We start from the raw sequence: 21,484 nt of genomic DNA, 5'->3' as shown, positions 1-21,484 counted from the left end.
AAAGTCATCACAAATTATTATTTTATTCAGCTTCAATAGCCTAATGGTGTTGCAGTTCTTGGGAAAGTGTATTACAGGCTTCATCTCGTGACTTAACTGACTGTATGGCAGGCGGGTGAGTATGCTTTACTTTATTTTCAACCCCCCCAAATTAAATTCATATATTTGATTGTTAAACTAAATATTTAACCTTAAGGAAGGAACCATATCTGAATGTGTCTTTATGTACATCTAGGCTACTAACAGCCTATGCATCATGGGATCAGCTGCTCCTTCAGCCAGCAGTGATGTATAAAAAGATATCCTGGCATAAAAACTTTGGGAAAACATGGTTTTATGACATGGTGCAACCTGTGGGGAATAAAAAAGTTGGATGTTCTGTTATTTTGGTGCCTCTGCTTGTCCACCGTGACGTTGTCGGTAGCGCAACCATTTTGGTATTTATTCTAATGAGCGTGCCTTATTGACCAATCAGAGTGCTACTCAGATAATCCTCGACCAATCGATAGGCGACGCTGTGACTCACCAAATAAGGAGAGACAGCACCAAATAAGGAAACATTGTATCTCTTTATAAGGCGGGAAGTAGTTCCTCGGTTGTAATATTACTCCGCTGGCATAAAGGCCGCTCTAAAAGCGAGACATTTTTATACAGTCTTGATCCATGAAGAAATAGATATCGTGACATCGATTGGGTAAAAAATTATATTTCGATATACGCAGGCCGACACGAGCGGCGCTTTCGGTTCACAACGCGGACTAGGTGTCATGGCGGAGCAACATCGAGGACGTCCTTCGCGTTTTCCTTTTTGAGAAAGTGCTCGGAGTTTTGGAAATAGAGGAGGAGGGTGAACCAGCTGAGCCGGGGCTCAAGGGTTTTGGGGGCAGCATCACTTTCGAAAGTTTGTGTTGGTTATTTCCTGGAGTCTCCAAACTATCTACTGGCCTGGTTTGTTTACATTCAGCGGCTCGGGCGTGTATGCGTTTTATCAGTCATTAGCGACACAACGCGCTCCAGCTCTCCTGGCTGGTGTTTAGAGCTCGGTCCAGTAAACAGAGAATGTTACCGAGCCAGGTTGGATCGGCACCATCTGGAAACGGGTCGGTTTCAGGCAGAGGTACCACAGGACACGGTTCGGGGGTCGTCGGCAGCGGGATCCGTCCCGTGTTGGTCAGAGCAGGGCAAGCTCTAGCGGGGCTCAGCGACGCCGGACGACAGGGGGAGAGAGACGCCATCGGGATGCTGGGGGCTAATGGTCCGGGGGGTCCGAGAGGTGCGAGACCGGGGAACGGGACTGGGGTGACCCCTCTGCAGACCGTCGTCCCGGGAAGCCTGGTGGGGTTAAACACGGGGGTCGTGTTGCCCCACGGAGCCCGGTACGACCCGGACAGAGAGAGCGCTCCGCTCTGCAGCGGCTCGGATAACGACTCGGACTCCGGAGACGATGACGAGCCCGGGGGTTCACTCGGGGACAGCAGGAGAGGGGTGAAGCGGGAGAGAGGGGAGATGGAAGCTGCGGTGACGGGACAGGAGGTCGGAGTCCCTCCCGGAGGTTACGGCATGGTGGCCGGGGGGGTCGCCGGGGCTAAGCCGGGAAAGAAGACACGTGGGCGCGTAAAGATAAAGATGGAATTTATTGACAACAAGTTGAGACGGTACACGACTTTCAGCAAGAGGAAGACGGGTATTATGAAAAAGGTGAGTCAGATGATTGCATTTGGAGCTCATCCAACTACGTAACATTTGATTTGAGTGTCACTCTTATCTTGCATGGCCCACATAAAGCCTAGTGTCGCCACCGCAGTAAAACGTAGTTATACTACAGTGCCTTGTGTTCATTACTCGTAGGATTAACAGTTTGGTCGATTACACCTTAATTACCATGCAGCCATTTCACCTGTGGGGCCATACTGCATTAGTAATTATTAGAACCAGCTGAGACCAATGACCGACACTAAATCTAATTTCAGTTTCTCGCTGATAAAAGACAAACAATAGTGGCACAAACTTGCCTGGATGTGAGGAAGTCGGAGCATTATGACAGGCCATGGCCTTTAAATAAACTTGAGCAAATGACAAATCTATTTATGACCACATCCACACCCCCACCCCCAGCTATGGCACACACATGGCCTGACACACACACACAAGCACACACAGTCTGTTCCAGATAAACTAACACACTCATTCATGCACACATACCCTTACACCTTGGTCCACTGATTGACAGGCCTGGGACTGTTGGAGGTGGTTTCCATCAGTGCACAGGCTGTTCCTTCTGCCACTGTGAAGCAGGGCTTTGCTTGCAGGGAGCAGCCATGTGGTAATGAGCAGCAGCAGCAGCAGCAGCAGCAGCAGCAGCAAGGCCTGTAGGTGCCAACAGCTGACCCAAATCAGAGGACAGTCAAAGAGCACTCAAACAGAAGAGAGAATCCAAGGGGGACCGTCTGCGCATGTCTTGGCAGTTTACATTGTGGTGCAAGCTTCGTGCAGTTTTTTTTTTCTTGTTTCACTTTGGTCCAGTCCGTCACGTTACCCATGCTGACAGTAAAGATGATAGAAGTTGCTCCATGGTAGTTTTAACCGCCCCATTACTGTCTACTAAGTTCAGCAACAAGCCATATTTCACTGGAACTGCACAACTCAACCACACAATTGCAGCCATGATAAAATATTGCTATCTGACATTTGGCGTCAAGGCATCTAAAGTTGGTTATTTGGACGTTTAGACAGGGTCAGCCTTTGACCAGAGACAGAAGTTTTGCTGCACAGCTATTTTTCATTATGACTTTAAATAAACACATGTAAGCCTTGTTTTATTGTAGTACAGGAGTTTTCATTTGTCCTCTTGTTACTTTGAAGCGCCTGCACTGTGTACTCTTCTGTATTTCTCTTTCTCTTTTTTTTTTAATATATCCCAGACTGTTGTCGTGGAAACTGGGGTGTCTTTATGTAGGCTCTTGGCAACATGAACACTATTTGACACACTGTGGGGATAGAGATTTTGAAAATGTTGCCTACACTATGTCAGCCATCATAGAAACTGACAGGTGGGTGGAGTGGGAAGATTCATAGTAGACTGGTTGCGAATTGGTTTCTAGGATGAGCCTGACTTGATTTTGAAGGATGTGGTGAGTGAAGTCTGTGCCGCCTCTTCTCCTATCTGTCTCATACATGTTAACACTTTCACAATCCAGCATTACTGTATCACAGGCTTACTCAATTAGTGTTGTTGCTTCCCGTTTTTTGGTTTGTCCAGAAAAGGGCATGTTTTCCATTCTGGCTCTTTTAGTAGCCATGCCCAGTAAACATTTGTGGCAGACATCTTGACTTGTCATGGTAAGAAAAGCACAAGTGCAACTTAACATCAATAGTGGCTCCATTCCATTTAGGTTTCATAACAACACGTACAAGTGAGTCAGTATGTAGAACAGCGGTGCTTTGAAACTGATTACCTGAGTAGAAATGTATTATCTGCACTACTACTCTTGCCTACAATTATGTGTTGATTAATTTCCAGTTGTTCAACAAGCATTTTTGTTTGTCAAATATTTAGTGGTTTCTAGCTTTTTAATGTGTAGAATTGATACCTTTTTTTCTCGATTTTAATAGATTATTTGTAAGACAACTGCTCAGAGCATACAAGAAGTCAGAGGATTAGTTTGGACTCCAAGAGAGTCCAAACTCCGTGTGTGTTCAAAATCTAATGGTACTATAATATAACAATTAATCACAAAAATGGTGTTTAATCCACAATGAAAATTACCATTAGTTGCAGCTCTGGACATGGCTGAAATGAGAAGGGCCCACAGTTGGGAACGCAGTCAACAATTTGTTATCCAAACCATCTGACAATTCAATTTTTCATTAAGCAATTAATTGTTCATTGGAATAAAAAAAAAATGCCCACAATTCCTAGAGTCTAGGTGAGTGCTTCAAAGAGCTTGTTTGGTCCAAACCCCAAATATACTGATGGATTATAAACAGGACTAGAACCTCACATATGATACGCTGCGACAAGCCAACGTTTGGTATGGTTGTCTACCAAAGATGAAGAAATTAAACCTTAAATTGTAAATTTCTGTCAATCAAATCATCCATGTCAAGTATAATTGCTCCACTATTTACAAAGACTGCAAGCCACAATCACTGTCACAGTCTTGACTTAGACACATGACTTTGAGACTGGTGTTCTAGCAACCAGCACATGAACACACAAAAAAAAAACAAGACCAGATACCGTAATGAGCCTTGGTTCTTTCTGTTAAGGAAATTGACAACTGTGTACATCCATGAGTGTGACTTCTTTATTTGATATATAGGCTTAACAAGGAATTTGTACGTTGCAAAGGAACCAATTACAGCTGGAGTTGACCCCTCACATACACACACACACACACACACACACACCCCTCCTGCACTCATGAATATTTATGAGAAAATCAGCAGAGCAAGGAAACTTATTAAAGCATTGTGTAGGTCTAGTTTGTGCTGCCACCTAACACACTTAAGTTGATAAATTAGTCCTTCTCTGTCTTGGATGCAGGCCAGACATCACACCCTCTGTAGCTGCTGCACAGCCAATCAAGGAACATGGTGGATGAGGGTGACTAGAGCTGTGTGTAGTTCACTGCTCTGCCTGTGTAAGGCTGCGTTAGCAGTGGAGGGTGAGGTGAATTATACAACCAACCAGAGGTTCCCTCACCAGCGCTCTTCATTACACACAGAAGAGCGCCACATTATAGAAGTTTGAGGCGTTCAGGTGAAGCGAGCACAGAGCAGCGTTGAGCAGCAGTTCTAGCGGTAGCTGGCCATCATAAGCCGTTCTGTTCTCTGTCATCACATTATCACACACAAAGGGCAATGATGTGGTCAGCTTCAGTGCATGTGCCCATATATAGAGGATTGGGCTGATACGGCTCATAAGGAAGATAGTGCGAAGGAAGCGAGGGCGTGATGGAGTCGACTACAGTGAACGCACAGTTCCATCAGACCTCAATAAAATCCTTTAATTTGAATGTGACTCGTCAGCTCCTCCTTGCTCAGCCTGACAGAGTGTTATACCACAGCTTACAATTGCACATCTATCAGCTAGTGCTGGCTGCGCTGTGTGCACGGTGCTCCAAGGTGATGGTAATGGCACTGTGCCTTCACAGCACCAGTAGCATCCTCCACATAACTGATGACTCATTTAGATAAAAAGGCTTTCTCAGGAGTTCACTCCGAGTGCAGCATTGGTGTGTGTTTCGGTGTGTGTGGGATGGAGTTGGGTCTCATTGTGCTTTTTCCTGTCACACTGGGGATTTTGTCTGCACGCTATATAATGAATGACAAGGCAGGCAGAGTGTGATGGTGGCCTCACGTTTCACAGGCAGCTACCTCTGCGTGTTAAGAATGGTCCCTGGTTTCCTTCGTCAGGAGTGGGTTTACCACCACTCCCCCTGCCTGTGCGAGCCAATCCCCTGCTGCAATCAGTCTCCCAGCTAAATCACACTCTCTATTCTGGGAGCCTTATCTCATGTTATTTTAGCTTCATTTGTGCTATACGTCAGAGTTCGCCACAGGGGTGTTTTGAAACACCTCGCTCTGTTATCAAAGAAGCACGGATTAGGTTAAGTAACCCAAAGTTTTCTTGGCTTGAGCATTTTCGTTCCCAGAGGTTCATCCGTGGAATATCTAAGGCTCTATCTTTTGTTGATGTTACTTTGTTTATGGTGGTCTGAAGTTAATCCAAGTCTAACTTTGGTGGACCGCACATTTATGGTATTTTAATGAACCGTTCACTGTGCAGACACTGACACTTCCTTCTTTCTCTTTTCCAGGCCTATGAACTCTCCACCCTGACAGGAACCCAGGTTCTGTTGCTTGTGGCTAGTGAAACCGGTCACGTTTACACTTTTGCCACCCGTAAACTCCAGCCAATGATCACCAGTGAAACGGGCAAAGCTCTGATCCAGACATGCCTCAACTCGCCAGACTCACCACCACGCTCTGACCCCTCCACGGACCAGCGCATGAGTGCCACGGGCTTCGAGGAGACGGACCTCACCTACCAGGTGTCGGAGTCGGAGAGCATGGGCGATACAAAGGTGAGAATTGAGGAGTGGAAAGGTCCGCTGCTGTGGACAAATATACAGAATGCACTCCATCTCTCTTGGGAGGAGGCTGCTGCTGTGAAAGCCCAAAAGTGAATGGGGCCAATTTCTGTACCTGTCCCCACAGCCTGTTTTTCTTTCACTCGGTAGCAGTGGTGCTGGAGTTGGTTTTTGTGACTCACTGACTGCCTGCTCTCTAATTGCGGTGTGAATTTAAAAGAAAAAAAGAACTGATAAAGTACCAAAGAGAGTCACTAATGGATATATTGGGAAACCTCTCCAGAAAAGGCTCGACAAGCGCACGAGGAGAGCAAATAAATCAAACCCACAGGCAGCCGCGGAAAATAATCTTTGTCCTACTGTAAACAGTTTTGAACTTTTGCCTGTTAGGCTACATGTGAGGCCTCTGCTGGGCTTGTGGTTTGGTTCTTAGCAAGTGGGTTTTTTTAATTAAACTAAAAAGCCTCAGTGGTCCTTCCAAGGGCTGGAGACCTAGGGGAGAGGCAGATAAGACGTAGAGTATTATTCTACTCAGCTAAAGGGAGCTGTCTACGTTTTACCTTCCTGACCTCTCATCCAGGAGAGCCTCTCTTGAAGATAAATCACAGCAGGTCTGGGGTGTATTAGGATGAGAAATATGCAGCCTGCTATATGGAGGCCTTTGCTGTTTATCTTTGATTTGGGGATGGTGCTGCCTTTTGTCCGTGGAAGAAACACTGAGCTAGTGAAACGCACATTATGTTTCTGATCATATTGCAACATCACACATTTTGTGCAAACTCGTTAACACTCTAAAAATAGTCACCACAGATTAGAAATACATTTAGGGCAGGATATTTTCAAAAGATAAATGTATGTACTGTATTTTTCGTTATATTTCCCTCTACATCGCTGCGTGCTACAGCGTTCTTAAACTTTGAGGCCTCCAAGTGAAATAATAAATTCATCAGCGGACGCACTTGACTGTCCACACCTTGGTGCAATCACGTGCTGGAAGCTGAGATTCCCTCCATTCTTTACACGGCTTAAGTACGCCCCTTTGAAGACGGACACTTCCAGGCCAGTTTGCCTGCGTTCTGTTTTTACAAGGCACTAACTAACACGTACCATACACCGTCTGGGAGATCAACCTTTGCACGTTAAGCCATTCTCATGCCCGCTCTCCTCATTGATAAAAATTAGATTCAGCCTCTGTTGCCATATATGGTATGGTTTCCCTGCCTGCTCTCTTGGCTGAGGCCCCTCGCATTCCTTATAAGCTGCAGCTGTCTTTGGAGTCCTGTGATCCCCCCCCCTCACCCCCACCCCCCTCACTCATTTAGTGATATGGAGGGGAGGTATGGATGTAGATATGAGTGGGTGGAATGGAAACATTTGAACGAGACTTTACATCCCGTTTCATGTGATGTCTATTTAGGTGGTTGGTAGTGGCACTCTTTGACCTCTGCCCCCGCTTGCAGTTCAGAGTGTGGGAGACTAGCATGAGTCCCCCCTCAAACAAGGGCCCAGTAGACATCGTTGCTGCGTTGTACATGGCGGGATCTGCTAGGCTGTTATGAGTTCGTGCGTGGCAGGTGGATACGGAGGCTTTGATTTTGAAGGATCGTCTTCGTGCGGTCAAATGTTGCGTGATCGCCGTGTGCACCTCTGCAGCATCTGGACACTATCCATCAAGAGAGTAGTATGTCATACATACAGTCCCAGCTAGTCTAAACAGCTCAGAGTTTGCGACGGCTGGTGGGGGAAGCGGAGGACATTTTGGAGAAGCAAAGGAGCGTGAAGAAAAGTAGTCTCTCAAAATCATGTGACAGCAGAAATTCAGCTGCTTCAGTGTTTTTGCTTTTGCAGGATTAAAGGGAAAATTAAAGTGGAAAGATCTGAAACACTGGAACTGTTATTTGTAATGTAGCAGGCATCAGTTTGGTTTTTCAGTGGCAGATTTTCACTTTAAAGGAAGAAAACACATATTCTCTTTCATGCCTAGATTCTTATCTGTCTGTTCAGTGTCAGGGTACATCTAGCAGCCAGCTACCTTAGCTTAGCATAAAGGCTGGAAACGGATGGAGACAGCTAGCCTAGCCCTGGTCAAACAAGCACCAGAGACTGTAGTTGGAAGGTTTTATATGTGGGACTGCTTCTTGTAGAGGAGGTAACTTCTCAGAGTCTCTGCTGGTTGCCTGGCAACATCACACTGCCCTGATGAGAAATGGTCCGTCACATGACCACCCCTGAAACCACAACATGTCATTTTGGCATGGATTACACAAAGGGGGTATGAGGTGTTAATTAGTGAGCTAGAAGAGTTGGTAGATGGATGTCTTTTGGCTAGGGCTAGGCTAGCTGTTTCCACCCGTTTCCAGTCTTTATGCTAAGCTCAGCTACTTGTTGGCTGTTTTGTGGTTTTGAATCAGAAATTAGACATGGCTATCAATCCCGTCACCCAGCCTCATTTAGCCTAACATGTGATTTTATGGATGAGCTCTTCCCTTCACATGTGGATGAATGCAGCACAAGCTGGGCTGCTGTTGACCTTCGTCTCTGAACTCCAATGTGGGAAAACACGGCAGCTGTTCTAGAAATATTATCATATTTTCCTGAACTATTCACCAAAATGAGTCCCTAAATAAATTCTAAGGCGAGAAATGGGCCGTGCAGTTTCAGAGTCACGCTCCGTAACACACCACAACTTGTTTTCATAGCTGATAGCTGTGTGAGTGTTTGTTAAAGTTTGAGATGTTGAAAAGGCCTGTGCTGTGAGTCACATTATTCTCCTCTAATCATCTGATGATTGGTCTGGTACATGGCTACAAGGGCTGAACTCATTCTTGAGTCGGCGTCAAAGCTAACCGTGCTACTGAAAACTCACTGGATCATAGTGGAAAGCATGGACGTGTTCCTGGAGTCATCATTTGCTATCCTCGTTCAATCAGTTAGTCAATTAGGGACTCTTTCAACTGATCAGAGAGCAGTACTGGGATTATAAGTCATTACACTTCAGGTGTGTGACTCACTTGTGTCTGTAAAATCCAGTTTTTCTATTAGTGCTGCTCTCTCAGCTGAAGGCAACACATTCAAGGCTGTTCTCTACAGACTGTGGTGTAGGGGTGAACGAGGTAGGCTGAGGGAAAAGCTCGCTACATCAGAAATTAAAGAGCAGCACATCACCGAGTGGGTAGATCTGTGAGATCGTTGTATTTTTTTTAACGGCTGCATCTTAATATAAGACGAATCTACTGTGCAGATGTTTTTATGCGTTTTGGGATTATTTTTGGAAGGGGACAGCAAATCCCACAACTACTGTTTTTCCTCAGAGGATCCATGTTAGCACCAAATTGTCAGTATCACTGTATCCTCTGGTTTCCCCTTTTTTCTCTCTCCCTCTCCCTGGTGAAGTTCATTCGCTGCTCTTCTCAATATCACACATGACATTTACATTGTCACTGTAATGTTGCAAGAAACACCGGCCTAAAAACTCCAGAGGCCACTGTCCTGACCACCAGCTGACATGTTTGTTTTCCCTGCAGTGTGGTTTCTTTAGACCGACTGCAGCAGATTTGACAGCCTCATTATTCAACACACTGGACCTCCACGAATGTGCATGAATTCGATTTGCTTTCCCTAGAGAAATAACTGATTTGATAACCCATTTAGTCTTAACGGGGGACTGTACTTAAATAGATAGCGTTTATCTCTTCACATCTGTCTGCCGCTCTTCTGCCTGGCTGCTGCTGCTGTAAGGGCAGGGTGGGGGCTTGGAGTAGGTGAGAAGAGAGAATCACTGAGATAATGGAAAGTTAATTTACTCAGATACGTGCTCTTATCACAGGGCTGCTGCCGCTGAGCAGTGAGATGGTGGCGGCGGCGGAGGGATTCTAACGGTGCCGGCAGGGAGAGCAGCAGCATGTTGGCTGTGTTAGAGGGGGAGGAAAGCAACGTTATGTCACCCTCCACCCCGCCACCCCCCGCCCCCCTCTTCCACCCCCTTATTTTACAGCAAGCAACTGGACAGGTCAGCCGCCATTGGCTGCACCTCCTCCACTTGGGCTGCCTTGCCTTTTTTAGCAGTCCCAAATGGAGCTGCAAATTCCATGTTGCTGGCAGGGTGACAGACTAGGAGATGGGAGCCAGCAAATGGGAGATTAGACGAGGGCCAGCCACCAGTAAACTGCACAATGGGCTCTCCAACCAACACCAGACCAGCCTGCCAGTTGTCACCTTCAATTTGGAATGATTAATCCCCCCATGAATAGCGAATCATTTGTGTCCTTCTCTTTTTAATTACTCTCTCGTTTCCTCTTCCTTTAAAAACCAGCTCTTTCCTATGATGTCTGCGAACATAAGGAGGGCAAATGAGGCTTTTATTCTTTTACCATATATAGAACTCCACGGAAGGCAAAAAAAAATTGGAAACCAGCAAATGAAAGAACTTGTAAAGAGCTACAAGAAAATGAGTTTTTGTTGCCAACCAAACTCTAAAAAAGTGTGTCTGCGAGATTGATGGTGTCTCTTATGTCTCGTCTTTGTCAATCTCTGCTTCCTGATCCTTTTTATGTTTGGATTTCATAAAACTCCAGATCTCCGTGTTGTTTGAGTAAAATAATGTCCCTCTCTTCTAAAATGGATGACCCAGCATGTTATAGAGGGAGCTCTCTGAGCCTGTGTAGTCTACGTAGTCTGGAGGATTGATTGCTCATTTCAGACGACTCAGCCCTCCGTTCGCACAACTGTAAATTGTGACTTCATTTATCATGTTCTGGTATCTCATTATACCAAGTGGAGTGTTTCCCTAGGTTGTGCACTGTTTTATTTTACATTTTATTTTTTTCATTGAATACAAGAAAACAGTAGTGAGGTTTGTTTGAAAATGTGTGGTTAAAAAATGAGAAACCGGGATTAATTAAAGTTTTGTATTTGTGAAAGCAAATTTTTCTTTTTTCTATTTATTCTTAAACTGATCTATGATCATTAGCCCTCCAAGTATCCAACATTTAGTAATATTATATACTGTGGAGCTGCAATGTATTACATTTCAGATTATTTGTTTTGACAGATGTCAGATAAAAGTCACAAATGATCATCACAGTTTCCTGAAACAACTTGGCAGTTGTGTCAGGATTAATGTAGTATATTGTGTAATACTGTGCATATGACCGGGGATCGAATGACCCGAGCTGGTCTCCATTCTTGCTCATGGAGATAATGTGACGTGTTAGTGTGTGTGTGTGTAGAGTGTATTAGAGTGTATCAGAGGGAGCGGGACATGGACTCATGGACTTAAGGAGGAAATGACAGTGTTGGGGTCTTTGGCTACATCACAAAGACGATTCTTTGCTTTCACTTCTGGCCTGAAGGAATGCATTACACCACGGTGGCCTATGTTTACTATGCACTGCTTTGACTCTGGACTAAAAGCCAGAGCTGTTTATAGACCGGCCAGTTGAACAGGAGACACATGGAGATGGTCAAACAAAGCAGTAGGTTAGTGGAAGCTCGTTATGTAGGTCACAGAGATTGCAGCGGTCTCAGTAGGCTCCTGGATTATCATGGCGGTTCAGAGTCGGACCGAGACGCTCAGACAGGTTGGGACGCCCTCAGAAGACACAAGTCTGTATATTTCCCCACTGAGCTGCGACACGGAGAAGCTGGAGCACGGTGGCCTTGTCTCCGTCGAGAGCTGTGTTGTCTTTTTTTTTTTTTTTGACAACAGCACAAGATGAATAGACTCTGTTTCCGCCGCTCCGTCGTTGAGTGCTCAGCATCAGATGGCGGCTGTCTTTACACGTGGCCTCCTGCTGCCTCAGCTGGCACGGGAAGGGTTAATTCCCCCTCCGAGGTGCTCAGGTTTCCTGCCAGCTGTCTGTACTCTCAGCTGTCTGTGCTCTCACCCCCCATCCCCTCCCCTCCCCATCCCGTCCCCTGTCCCATACCTCACACAGGTCTGACTCTGACTTTGCCTGGCTGCCACACACACACACAGACACAGACACAGACACACACTCTCCGCTACTACTGAGGATACAAAGTTCTGCTCATCGCCACACCGCTTCTTGACTCACTTTATATAACTGACTTGAATGACTCCCTACTTCCTGCTCTGGTACCATCTTTTTTTTTTTTTTACCTGTTGTCGTGTGACACAGTAACATCTGTAACACCTCCACAAGTGTAGATTAGAGTCGTTCCCATCTGTCTTGTGAGCATTCACGAAACAATTATCTCTTAAACACAAAAGTGTAAAGTGTCCTGGGAGAGTGAAGGCAGCTGTGTGACAGTCTGACTGTCGGCAGCCACTGTGTGAGGAATAGCAGGGCTGACAGTTGTATAGTTAATGGATTGCAGGTTGTTGTGGTGTGAATTCCTTCAGTTTACCTTTTTGGTCGAAAGGGCAGAACAACTGTGAGCCCTCGGTGTGTCCGCCCCCCCCCCCCGCCAACTCTCCAGCTGCTGTTTAACTAGAGAGGTAAAGGACCTTGGACTGTCAGAACCTCCTCAGCAGAGCGGCAGACGAGCTAACTAACTGCTCAGCACTCTGCGTATTGCTGTTGATTCAGAGCAGCTTGTATAAGACAACACCTGCTGAGCCATCTGTACGCTGAGAAGTCCAGAAGACTCCGAGTTGGCTGCAACACTCTTGATTATTTATTAGTTATTTATTTTAAAAAACATGGCAAACTTTGCACAGCTCTATCTTAGATGTGAGGATTACTGGTTTTTAGTGAGATTTTGGATGGTTGTGGACCAGATAGCCGATTAAATAAAACTCATACTAAAAGACTTGATTGAATACTTAGATGTGAGTACGAGGCTGAAGACCGGGAGCTCGCCTTTACACTGGCTCCTCCCCCATGTTTGCATGCTAGCCTGTGGTTGGACGGCCTTATCAGTCGAGTCCATGCTGGATCCTGCAACTCTCACCCATGTAATCAGTCACGTATAAAAACCAATAGTGCTTTGCTAAGAGAGGTCGGCCTTGCCAGCTCACACACTGCCTTTCTCTTATTCACATTGAGAGTGACAGACTTTCTTTGAGCTCAGAAGTCGTGCCACAGCTCCTTCTCTTGCTCTCTCATAGTCGGCCTGTGTTGTTTGGGAGTGGGACACCTGTCTGCGTTTCCAGACACTAAACCTGGATCATTGCTTCACAGTTTCTGTCACACTGTCACACTGCTGCACTGTGAAGAGAGATTTGCATCATGACGCAAACTTTGTCCCAGTTCTGAGGTCGGATCCCCCACAGGACACAGCCACTAAAGATACGGTTCCTTATAAGACCTGATATCGAGGCTGACCTGCACCTTCTGCCCAAAATCAACCTGTAATATTAAATATCAATCAGATATATCCACAAAAGGCTGTCCTCAAACATCCCACCAAGTGGAACTACAGTTTTTTTTTTTGGGGGGGGGCTTTTTTGCCTTTAATGTACAGGAGAGTCGAGAGAGAGACAGGAAATGGGAGACAGAGGGGGGGGATGACACGAAGGATAGGGCTGCTCGGCGCAGGATTCAAACCGGGGTCGTCTGCAGTGAAGACTATCCTCAACACATGGGGCGGCTGCTCTAACTGAGCTAAACACCGCCCCGTAAACTCTACAGTCTTGAGTGGAAGCTGAGAATACACATGATGTAAAAGGAACATAGTATACAAGGTTAATGGTAAACACTGTATAGCTTTCATTTCTTTGTATTGCTCAGTGATCAAAGGGCTACTCTAATGATTAAGTGCTGCTCTTCTATGAAGCTGGGATGACTCAGAGGAGACAGACATGAAAATAAATAATCTATCAACTCAGTAGGAGGGATAGTGGAGACATCCTGACTTATAGCCCCCAGTATAGGTCAACTTAAGCCCATTCAAGGAATACTGAACCCTGCATTTCATATTCCTACTGTTCTCTCACTGGAATTTATGACTTTTTATTTATTTACATAGATAGACTAATTATATTTTAGGGCATTTGGGGCTTTAGTAGATGGCGTGTGCTGCAGTGGGATAGTAGAGAGTTGAAGAGGTTTATTGAGGACTGCAGAGGACAGACGGGTTGTGTCTCCCAAATTCTGGGAACAGAAGGCTGCATCTGGTGGTGGAGCCTCTGAAATGGGACAGCTCGTGTGATTTCCTGTCTACTTGACAAATGTGGAGAGTCAGAGGATCCAGCCACTAAGATGAGAGTGAGCACATGTATTCTTGATGGACTTACGTGCTGCTCCTTCCTATAATCGCAGGTTCCCTTCTACTTTGCTTCATTTCATACTAATTAAATGTTCGCCGACCCCCCCGAGGCATAACTGCAAATATTCCCGACCCTCATGTGTTTTCATTCAATCATCTGGACTCAAACCCTCCAAGAATATTGGACCCACACAGACATGCATACTCTTCCCTGCCTTCTAATGTACAGGCCTGTTCCCATTCTGCTATTACAGATCATTAGTATCATGTGATAAGTGTTTTTGTAAGTGCATAGAAACAGGCATGGTGGGTTTAGATGTGCTTTATAGTCCCGGCCTAACGCCTACCCTGCTCTTATCATGCAGCCCACTCACCAACACATCCTGCTCTGCTGTTCAATGGATGTTCACATTAGTGTGTGTGTGTGTGTGTGTGTGTGTGTGTGTGCGCGTGCGCATGTTTTGATGCTGCACCTCACATCTTTTGATCTTAAGTTAATGCAGCCATCTCATCTGCCTGATTCTACAGATAAAGCAATGTGTCATCCGGTCAGTTAGTTGTTATAGTAACTCGATGAAACGATGATTTCTGTTCCTGTTCAGTGGCTGGATTTTAATTTCAGGTTAGAGGTAGGTAGGTAGGTAGCCATCATAAATGGATGATGTTGCAGTATTCAAGGGATAAATATAAATGACACAACAGCTGAATGGTTTGGTCTTGTTGTTGTTGTTGTCACCATCTTACATCCACATTCCAACTTATGGCTCTTTTTAGACACAAGAATGGAAATCCTCTCCCTGCACTGCTTGGTATTTTCCATATGGATGCTATTAGAGGGGTCCCGGCTTGTTTCTCTCCCCTGATTTGCCCCGAGTCTATTAAAACCCACTCTGCTTTCTGTCAGCCATCCATTGATCCCTGAACATACTGCAATTATTAAAGACCTCTACTCCTGCCTCCCCTGCTTTCAGCCGCTCAAAGAGGAAAAGCCCCATTAATGGTGTTGTTTTAGGTGTCCTCATGTGAAACTCTCATGATGTTGCCTTCACATGCTCTGGATTCAGTCATTTATTTGTTGTTAGCAGAGCGGAGCAAGTGTTAATGATTCCTGTGGATTTTCAGTGTATTGCTTCTTCCAGTGTTGTTCCTTCCTGTCCTCCTGCTCACAGCGTTTTGCTTCCGCCTCCGCAGGATACACTGAAGCCGACGTTCACGGTGGCCAGCCTACCAGGCACCACCAGCAGCTCCCAGTCCACGGTACCCACCACCTCCACCACCATGCAGGTGAGCAGCGGGCCCTCTTTCCCCATCACCAACTACCTGGCGCCCGTCTCGGCCAGCAGCAACGTCAGCGCCAACGGCACCGTCCTCAAGACCGCTGGTGGGTCCACAGGGGTCATGCAGCTGCCCGGTGGCTTTACCTTCATGCCTGGTACGTATGGGAGCAAAACACCTTGTTTCATTCTTCCTCTTCTTCACGACGCGTTTGTTTTAACCTCATCTTTTAGAATCTAAATGAGACTCGTGCAGACCTTTTGTGTTTTGTTAATACCTCGGTGTTGTATAGTTTATCAGCTCATTAGAATTTGAATGCCATCCTCCCGCGACCTCAGCCGTCATCTCAAGGGGTTCGTGCCGCTCTCTCCAAGCTGTTCACGTCACACAACGGCTCTTCATAGCCCGTCGCTAACGCTCAGCACCCTTGGTTTTTTTTTTATTTTTTTACAAAGCTGCCCGTATCCAGGAAAGCCATGTCTATTGGAGACTGGGCCTGCCTTTGATTATCACTTGGGGACAGGAATAATTAGATGAGAGGGACACAATAGACCTGGCAATGAGGGCTGACGAACACAGCCCATAATTAGTCATGAATATTCAATAAAGGATCAGTGGCTTGTGCTGAAATTATAATGGAGGTGTACTTTGTGGAGCTGGAGCCTTGTGACAGAGTGGTCCTGAACTAGACATGACCCTTCATTAAGAGGGACCTTACAGACGCACACTGAAACACAAGGGATCAGTGCATCCACTCAATGAGGACTTTGGGGCAGCAGACTCTAATGTGGGGTTCCCTAAAGTGTTACCAAATTGTCTTTCTCCAGTAATTATTCATCACACTCCCTTTTCATGGTGGGTGGGTGTGCTGAGAAATTATGTGTCGACATTTCGGGGCGTCCAAGAGGGAGCCGTGGAGGTCAAGAGGTCACGATTCCCCCAAAGACGATGAGGAATATTTGAATTTCAATCTGATAATTTAATTTAATATGATCCCATCTGTAAAAGAAGCTTCATGCACTGGAGCATTTCTTTAAACCGTTCATGACATAAACAAGGCTGACCGACACTGGAATCCACCCCGGTGCGATCTCTTCTGTTGTGTATCTTATTGTTGCTGCTGTTGCCATGTAAACAAGTGTCTGTGCTGCACCTATGAAGCCGAACAGGACCGCGCGCGCTCATCACTTCCTCTCTCAGACGCCGGCGGTCATGTCACCAGCCAGTTTGTAGCAGCGTGTTGGTTGTCAGCGCTGCGCCACAACCCATCGGACGGACACACGAAGCCCGACTAATGGCCCCGCTCTTATTCTGACTGACAGCTGAAGGACGGCCAGGCTTCTGTGTCTCTGTTCCCTGTCCGCCCTCTATTCTTCCACCATCTCTCTTTCTCTCTCTCCCTTTTACAAGCTTCTCTCTCTCTCTTTCCCTCTTCTGCTTTCTCTCTCTCTCTCTCTCCCTCCCTCTCTCCTCTTCACCACCTGTCTGGCACATAGCAGCAGTGCCAGGTGGAACAACACACCCTCCCACACTCGAACCTCCTCAGCTGGCAGCTTGAGCGGGCCTGCCCACCCGACTACAGCAACTGTCTATAACGGAGCACATGACGAAATGTGAGGGTGGGGCTCCACCGTGATGAGCTCAGATAAAAGATCCGCCATTTCTCAAGTCTAAATTGAAACATAATGTAACATTTGGAAAATGAAGCACGTGTTGTACAGTCAGAGTATGAGATATCAGAGAACAGATTTGCTGATTCATTTTCAGATCCCCTTAGACACACGTTTTTGTGCTTGAAAGTAAACTAAAAGGCCACTGCACCAGCCAAACACTTAATCACCACTTGATTAAGTCATACAGCATGTGTCACGCCACTTAAACAACAACTCAACACCACTTTTATATGAGAATGTGGCACCAACTTAAAGGTGCAGCGCGGAGCTTTTGACCACCGGTAGTGCTGTGTAGCAGCCGGGACCCTGTTTTGGTTGCACGGTGCACAGACGCACAAAGACGGGAAACCATTTGCACGTGCACACAGGCGGTGCAGCTCACATCCTGCCGTAGGGTTCAGACAGTTGGTGTCGGTAACATGCCAGTGAACGTAGCTGTGTGCCAACAAAGGCAAGGAAGAGCACATGCACATAAACAATGCACGGATTAAAGTGTGAAAAAATCAGAAGATTCAGAAGATTCACTGAATACGAATGTGATTTGATGAGAAGTCGCTGTCGAAGATCTATTAGTAAAAAAAAAAAAAAAAAAGGTCATCAATAACAATGCTGCTTGCTTTGTTGTGCTGCAGTTACGATATCCTCCAATCTGACTCAATTAAATGAATAAATAATGTTTAATAGTATTCAGTGTCGAATGTCTTTGTGAACCTTGCTACCTGCTGTCGCTCTTACACTCTGCAACTGAAAATTATAGAATCGTTCTCTGGCTGAAAATCAACTCAAGTTATTTGCACTTTTTTCAAACTGTACTCTCCTTTCGCATTTAGTCTTATCCTCCCTTGTGTGTGTGTGTCTTTGTGTGTGTGTGTGCGTGTGTGTGGTGCGTGTGGTGCGCGTGCCTCTACAGCAGGCACTCCTCTTCCCCCTGGTACCCCCACCATTCCTCTGAGCCAGCTGCAGCAGCACTCCCTGGCCCTCCAGGGGCAGCATGGTCAGACCCTGGCCACCGCCCAGCAGCCACAGCAGGGACAGCAGGCTGTCTTCCGCTTCCCTGCTGCTGTCTCCCTCACAGGTGACCTGCTCTGCATGCTGCCACCACTCTGCCTGCTTTCACTAATCACAATCCTATCTCCCATCTTAAACGGCTGCTGCTAATGCTACCTCCTCTACAGTGAATGATAATGGTGCTCCTCATGCTAGTAAATGCATCTGAATGCCAACCAACCGCTCCTGCACTCCACATACTCCTCCTCCTCCTCCTCCTCCTCCTCCTCCCAGTTCACTACTACTATTTCCTGTGTGGGGCGTTTGATGACTCACTGTAGCCGCTGTGTGCCCTCTGTGTGTCTCCAGGAGCCGGGGTTCCCCAGCAGCTTCAGGCTATCCAGGTCCACCCCAACCAGTCCACTTCCAACGACAGCAGCCCCGAGATCTCCCACACCTCCACAAACTCCACCGGTAGGTCACTTCCCCTCTTTGGTGTCCTTCAAAGTTTCTGCGCATGAGAATTTGTAGGTTCTCTCAAAGAACCGTCTCCATTTAGAAGAGGTCTGCTGTCGGAAATGTATATAATCTAATGACGACATAGCATTTATGAAGTTTAATTTGCATTCAAATCCACTATCAGAATTTTACTTTGGGCTAAAGATGCAACTCATGCATCATCCCCTTGAATGGAAGCAGTATCCTCCTGTGTGCCACACAACAGACTAAAGTTGTTTTGTTTTTCATTCTGCTCCTGTTTATGATGAGTCCTAAAGCAAAATATTGTGGAGCAGCTTCACATGGCATCAGTAGGAGTCAGATGTGTAGATGTGAAGCGCCACCTGCTGGCCCACATGTGACGAGCTCTCTTTCTCGCTCTCCCCCTCCCCCTCCCCCTCCTCCTCCTCCCTCCCACCGCTCTCCTTTCAGCAACGGTGAGTCTCCCAGCAACCATCGTCACCTCATCAGTGCCAACGTCTGTTGCGGGTCACATGATGTACCACAGCCCCCACACAGTAATGTACGCCTCCACGCCGGCCCTGGCCGACGGGGGGCTGGCCGTGCTCAACGCCTTCTCCCAGGGGACGTCGGCCATGCAGGTGTCCCACGCACAGGCCCAAGACACAGGTGAGACACACATCTCCTCTGTGAGCCCACTGGAAAAGATTAGTATGTGATGTTTCATTTGTAAATCAGCTCTATAAATATCAGATGAATCCACTGGGTCCTTGCTGATTGGGTGCCATGTTTTTCTCCCCCCAGGTGCTGTCCCTCAGGTGTTTCTCACAGCACCTCCAGGCACGGTGCAGATCCCTGTCTCAGCGGTGCAGCTACACCCAGTACGGCAAGATCTGCATTTTACAAGTGAAACTCTCATATTCCCTATGCAACCAGCATGCCACATGACCGCACTTCTGCATCCTAACAGAGCACTGTCACACCGAGGCTGCAGGGGTTGTCTGCCCGTCGCCTCTTTGTCTGAATGTGGATGATCAACCAGCATCTTGTGTTACCTGTGATTTGAGGCAAAAAATACACATGCACTAGACTAAACAAAACACCACTGCTACAGTGCATGGAAATTGATGTTTATAGTTACTTTTTAAGTCAGTTAATCATTGTCAGTCAGTTTTAAAATGTTATTTTAATTTTAAAATCCCACAGGGTTTTAGGTGATATAAACCCAACAGTCCTATTGATGTGAACGTCACGCGACATAAAATCATTTCTTAGAGTGTGTATCTTAATTGTTAGATGAAACATCAACATTTACAGTGTTCCATCTCTCCATGATAAACAGCATGCAGTTTAGCAGGATCTCCATCTGTGCTGGGTGCTGTGTGATGTGATGACTTGTGATTGGCCGTCTGAAAGGCCCCCGTGCTCTCTGCTGACGTAGCTGCGTTGTGTTTCCAGATGGTGATTGGCCAGCAGTCGAGCGGCAGCAGCAGTAACCTGACGGAGCTCCAGGTGGTCAATCTGGACGCAGCACAGAACTCGAAGAGCGACTGACAGACGGCTGGAGCTGTTTAACACAGCAGACCCAGGGACACAGACAAACAGACAGACTGACTGACATCTCTATTTATTGATGCCTTCCGACAGAGTTTCACATCACACTTCTGAATGTGACTTTAAAGACCATATATATAAATATATATATATACATATACAGTATATATATATATTTATATATATATACACACACACACACACACACAATCAAGGGCATGTGTGGCTGACCCTCATACAGTATGTAGTATGTTTTGGTATATAAATATATATATATATATGTATATATATATATTCGTAAATGCATAGGAAATATATCACTACATCCATCATCGGAACTATTTTCTATGCCGTTAGATGGTGTCTTTTATTGTGTGTGCGTGTGTGTTTTTTTTTTTGAAAATGTGTAATTACATGTACACACACTGCAAGGTGCCACAGCTTCACACCAGCCAAAGAGACATTTGTTTGTCTGAATGTTCCAGTGTGAGCAATTTGTGCACAAGCATGTGTCCGTGTGCGCGTGCATATCTGGGGTTTGTAAATGGGCGGAGGGAGGGGGGGCGCTTATTGACTTTAAAAAAAAGACATTTGGAAATGTACATAATTTTTTTTTTAATTGATAACTTGTATTTTTAGCCTGGTTTAGTTTGTTCAACGGCATGTAGTTGTTTTTTACGTAGTGGTTTTGTATGTACATGAAAATGATTTGCATAAAGAAAATGAATTATTTACATGTATATGTAAATTAATTTAATATGCCATCATATGTTGAGATACTGTCAGGCTGTTGGGTGCTTTCACTACAAGATGGAGAAAGAACGCTGGATGTTTTTCTACATTTGTTTTTTTTCGATTGTGGCATTTGTAGGACTGTCCCTCAAACAGTATCAAGTTCCTGGGTCACAAATTGTACACACAAGATATTATGATTTACTGTTAACTTCGTCTAGGAAGCTTTCAGTGCATCTGATGGCATGATCATTGAGCATGACATCAGCTCAGCATGAGATGTTTCCTAGTGAAGCTCTGATCTTGCACTTTGAGTGTAAAAATTGTTCCAACTATGACAATCGGATAAAAATCATTTTCATTTATCTCGACTTTTAGCATAATGCTATCTATATGTTCACTGTGTTCATACACAAATGTGAATACAATTTTGACTTTTTTTTAAATTTGACTGTCACACACACACACACACACCATTTATATCTTTAAGTGACTTCAGACTGTGTGTTTTCACTTACTTTGAGGTGTGTGTGACTT

At 45.8% G+C, this 21,484-nt stretch overlaps 1 protein-coding gene across 5 annotated transcripts; it reads left to right on the top strand.

Annotated features, from left to right (window-relative positions):
- Positions 1-819: 819 nt before the first annotated feature.
- Positions 820-20,772, top strand: srfb (serum response factor b). 5 transcript variants are annotated; one of them, XM_085800636.1, is made up of 8 exons: positions 820-1,698; positions 5,823-6,089; positions 15,459-15,699; positions 18,126-18,290; positions 18,572-18,676; positions 19,133-19,330; positions 19,466-19,542; positions 20,120-20,375. In XM_085800636.1, the coding sequence occupies exons 1-8, from the start codon at positions 1,060-1,062 to the stop codon at positions 20,213-20,215; spliced, it is 1,788 nt and encodes a 595-aa protein (XP_085656762.1). In that variant the 5' UTR covers positions 820-1,059; the 3' UTR covers positions 20,216-20,375. The 5 variants fall into 5 exon arrangements, 4 of the variants coding, with proteins under 4 accessions (XP_085656762.1, XP_085656763.1, XP_085656764.1 ...); XR_015037776.1 differs by lacking the exon at positions 18,126-18,290 and adding an exon at positions 20,431-20,772 and having other exon boundaries at positions 826-1,698; positions 19,466-19,567; positions 20,120-20,377; XM_085800637.1 differs by having other exon boundaries at positions 826-1,698; positions 18,129-18,290.
- The last annotated feature ends 712 nt before the right edge of the window (positions 20,773-21,484 follow it).

The sequence above is a fragment of the Trachurus japonicus genome, chromosome 15 (assembly GCF_045865225.1).
Source record: "Trachurus japonicus isolate A0001 chromosome 15, Traja_1.0".
Lineage (NCBI taxonomy): Eukaryota > Metazoa > Chordata > Actinopteri > Carangiformes > Carangidae > Trachurus > Trachurus japonicus.
This window is presented reverse-complemented; position numbering and strand designations above follow the sequence as displayed.